The sequence below is a fragment of the Aplysia californica genome, unplaced genomic scaffold, assembly GCF_000002075.1.
Source record: "Aplysia californica isolate F4 #8 unplaced genomic scaffold, AplCal3.0 scaffold01084, whole genome shotgun sequence".
In the NCBI taxonomy this organism is placed as follows: domain Eukaryota; kingdom Metazoa; phylum Mollusca; class Gastropoda; order Aplysiida; family Aplysiidae; genus Aplysia; species Aplysia californica.
Window position 1 is genome coordinate 148,953 of NW_004798354.1, and position 2,506 is coordinate 151,458.

Below are 2,506 nucleotides of genomic sequence, written 5' to 3' on the forward strand. Positions count from 1 at the left end.
CTTCTTCTTCTTCTTCTTCTTCTTCTTCTTCTTCTTCTTCTTCTTCTTCTTCTCCTCCTTCTTCTTCTCAGATTTTCTTTGTTTCTCGGACCTTCCTGGAACAAAACACTCTGCCTCTTGCCATTCTACCTGCCTGGACTGTTTATGATCCAAAGCCAGGTTCCTATGTCCTGTTTCCATCTTTTGTTGGATAAAACATCAACATTATTCGGAAGGCTATTTCACTTTTAAACACAGTCAGTTTTGTCATCTTTTTTTTTTCAACACCATTGACTTTCCTACAATTCCTCTCCTATTTAACCTATTTGCATAACATAAACCTCAAGCTGACAAAAATGAATAATCCTTATAATAACTATACAGCTGAATTATAGATAAGATAGATCTGTATGGGGTTTGATAGATTTTTGTTATAATAATTGTTAACAACAGAGCGATGCTGTGCGCCAGATATTCTATGTTTAGGGGTCACTGAGTTGGCGTTGGCGTGCAGTATACCCGGACCACCTGGAGGTGTCGTCTCTGACTCAGCAGAGGTTGGCGTGTAATGACCTTCACGGTCGCGAGCTATCGTTGCACATTCTGCTATAACCAGGCCAGCCTGTGCGCTGCATATTGCGAGTTAACTCTCTTTGAGCTATACCAGCTTTTACTGGCTTTCCCGCTGTAGAGCCATACCGGCTTTTGTCGGCATGAAACTGCCGTCTTTAGTGCGGGCTTAGAAATAAGAATAATCCACTACAAATTTAGATGTTGATGATCTAGGTCTTTCTGTGTGAAATTTCATTGAAATGTGTCGATTAGATCAAACAAGGCACAAACAATTTCTTTGCTAAATCCACTGAACCTCTGAAAACCACTGGAATAATTCGATTCTGGGAAACCATCAGCCGTCCGCCATTTTGATTCTGCTGTGCTGACCTGCTGACCTATTTATGGTGCTAAGAGGGTTTTTTTTTAACCTACAATGCCAAGGTCACTTACCGAGATTGTGACGATCCCCAACCAGTAGAACATAAAGTTTCCATCGTGCTGGATGACGAATCGGCCCTCGTGTTTTTCCCGCTGTAGATGTTCCCGGCCTGTGTCTTCGTCAGTGGAGGCAGAACTGTTCTGCACCTGAGGAGAGAACGGGATGAGAATAAATTTTAGTTTTACAGCACCATCCACACAATTTATAAACGTTATGAAGCGGGAAGGAAATTAACTTTAGAAGTTTTACGTTACCGTAATTAGATAATTTTGGAGGAGGGGAGGGGGGTTGACCCTGCTTGTCAGAGCAAACCAAAGCAGAAATCATGACACATAGTTTCAACAGAAATGATACAAAGTCTCAGCAGAAAGACTGAGAGACTCGTTAAAAATTTCTCCCAACAGAGGAATCGAAATGAAGACTACAGGGGGAAAACGACGATAGTCACAACCTGAAAATCGTGAGAGTACCAATTTTGAACACGTGTTGACTCTTAACTGTATTTCTGTTCAACTGTAGGTTGATTATTGTTGCCAGATTTACCATTCTGCAACACTTAAAAATAAACCACCAGTCAAACAAATATGAAGACATGAGTCCACTGGCTTTTTAAATTGGCACCCTCACAAATTTCAGTTTGTGACTACCGTCGTCGCCCCCCTGTGTTCTTTAAATGGGTCCCGTGCGTACCACGGTGCATTGTTCTGCACCAGAGGATGACGGGAAGGAAATTGTAGTTATACGCCACCATCGACACAATTTATATGATCTTAGACGGAGGCAGGATTTGACCCTGCCTGTCAGAGCAAACATGGGTAAAAGGGATACAGAGACACAACGTCCCAGCTGAAAGACCAAGATTCCACGATTTAAAAAAAATTTATCTCCATAGAAGAACTGAAATCGGGTCTCCTGCGAGCGACAGCAAAGCAACTAACCTCTTCGCCACAAACGCTAATCTCATCCGCCCATGGACACTATTGAGATCATTTAGGAGGCTGGCTACATCGACGCTGCATGTCTAGGCCAACCCAGACTGAGAGGGATTCAATGCCCCAGAAGAAAGTCGGAATCGAACTCGTATCCCGTATGTGCGACGGTGAAGCGTCTTACCACAACAGCACCGATGCCAATACGACGGGAAGGAAAGAGGAAGGTGATCGTGTTATTCTCTCTCTTTCTCTCTCTCTCTCTCTCTCTCTCTCTCTCTCTGTGTGTGTGTGTGTGTGTGTGTGTGTGTGTGTGTGTGTGTGTGTGTGTGCGCGTGTGTGCGTGTGTGTGTATGTGTGTGTGTGCGCATGTGTACGTGGACTCGTTTAAACTGAAAACCCTACAAAATAGCATCTGTGATGTTGTGATGTTGCGGTACGGCGGAGAGATAGGAGTTGGCTGCTGTGGTCTAAACTACCACCAGAATCTGTTGCGGTCTGCTGTGTCGAAGGTTAGACAACTCAGCGTTTAGGTTGTGCTGCGGTTTAGCCCATCGCTGTCAAGCGCGAATGACTTGAGTTCGATTTCAGTCGTGTGGGTGGG

At 44.1% G+C, this 2,506-nt stretch overlaps 1 protein-coding gene across 1 annotated transcript in view; it reads right to left on the minus strand.

Moving 5' to 3' along the window:
- Positions 1-2,506, minus strand: part of LOC101854914 — a gene marked incomplete at both ends in the record, with an annotated part of 16,754 nt that overhangs the window by 4,057 nt on the left and 10,191 nt on the right. Inside the window, 1 exon segment of the mRNA XM_005111596.2 lies at positions 985-1,119. Within this exon segment, the coding sequence (XP_005111653.2) occupies positions 985-1,119 (135 nt within the window).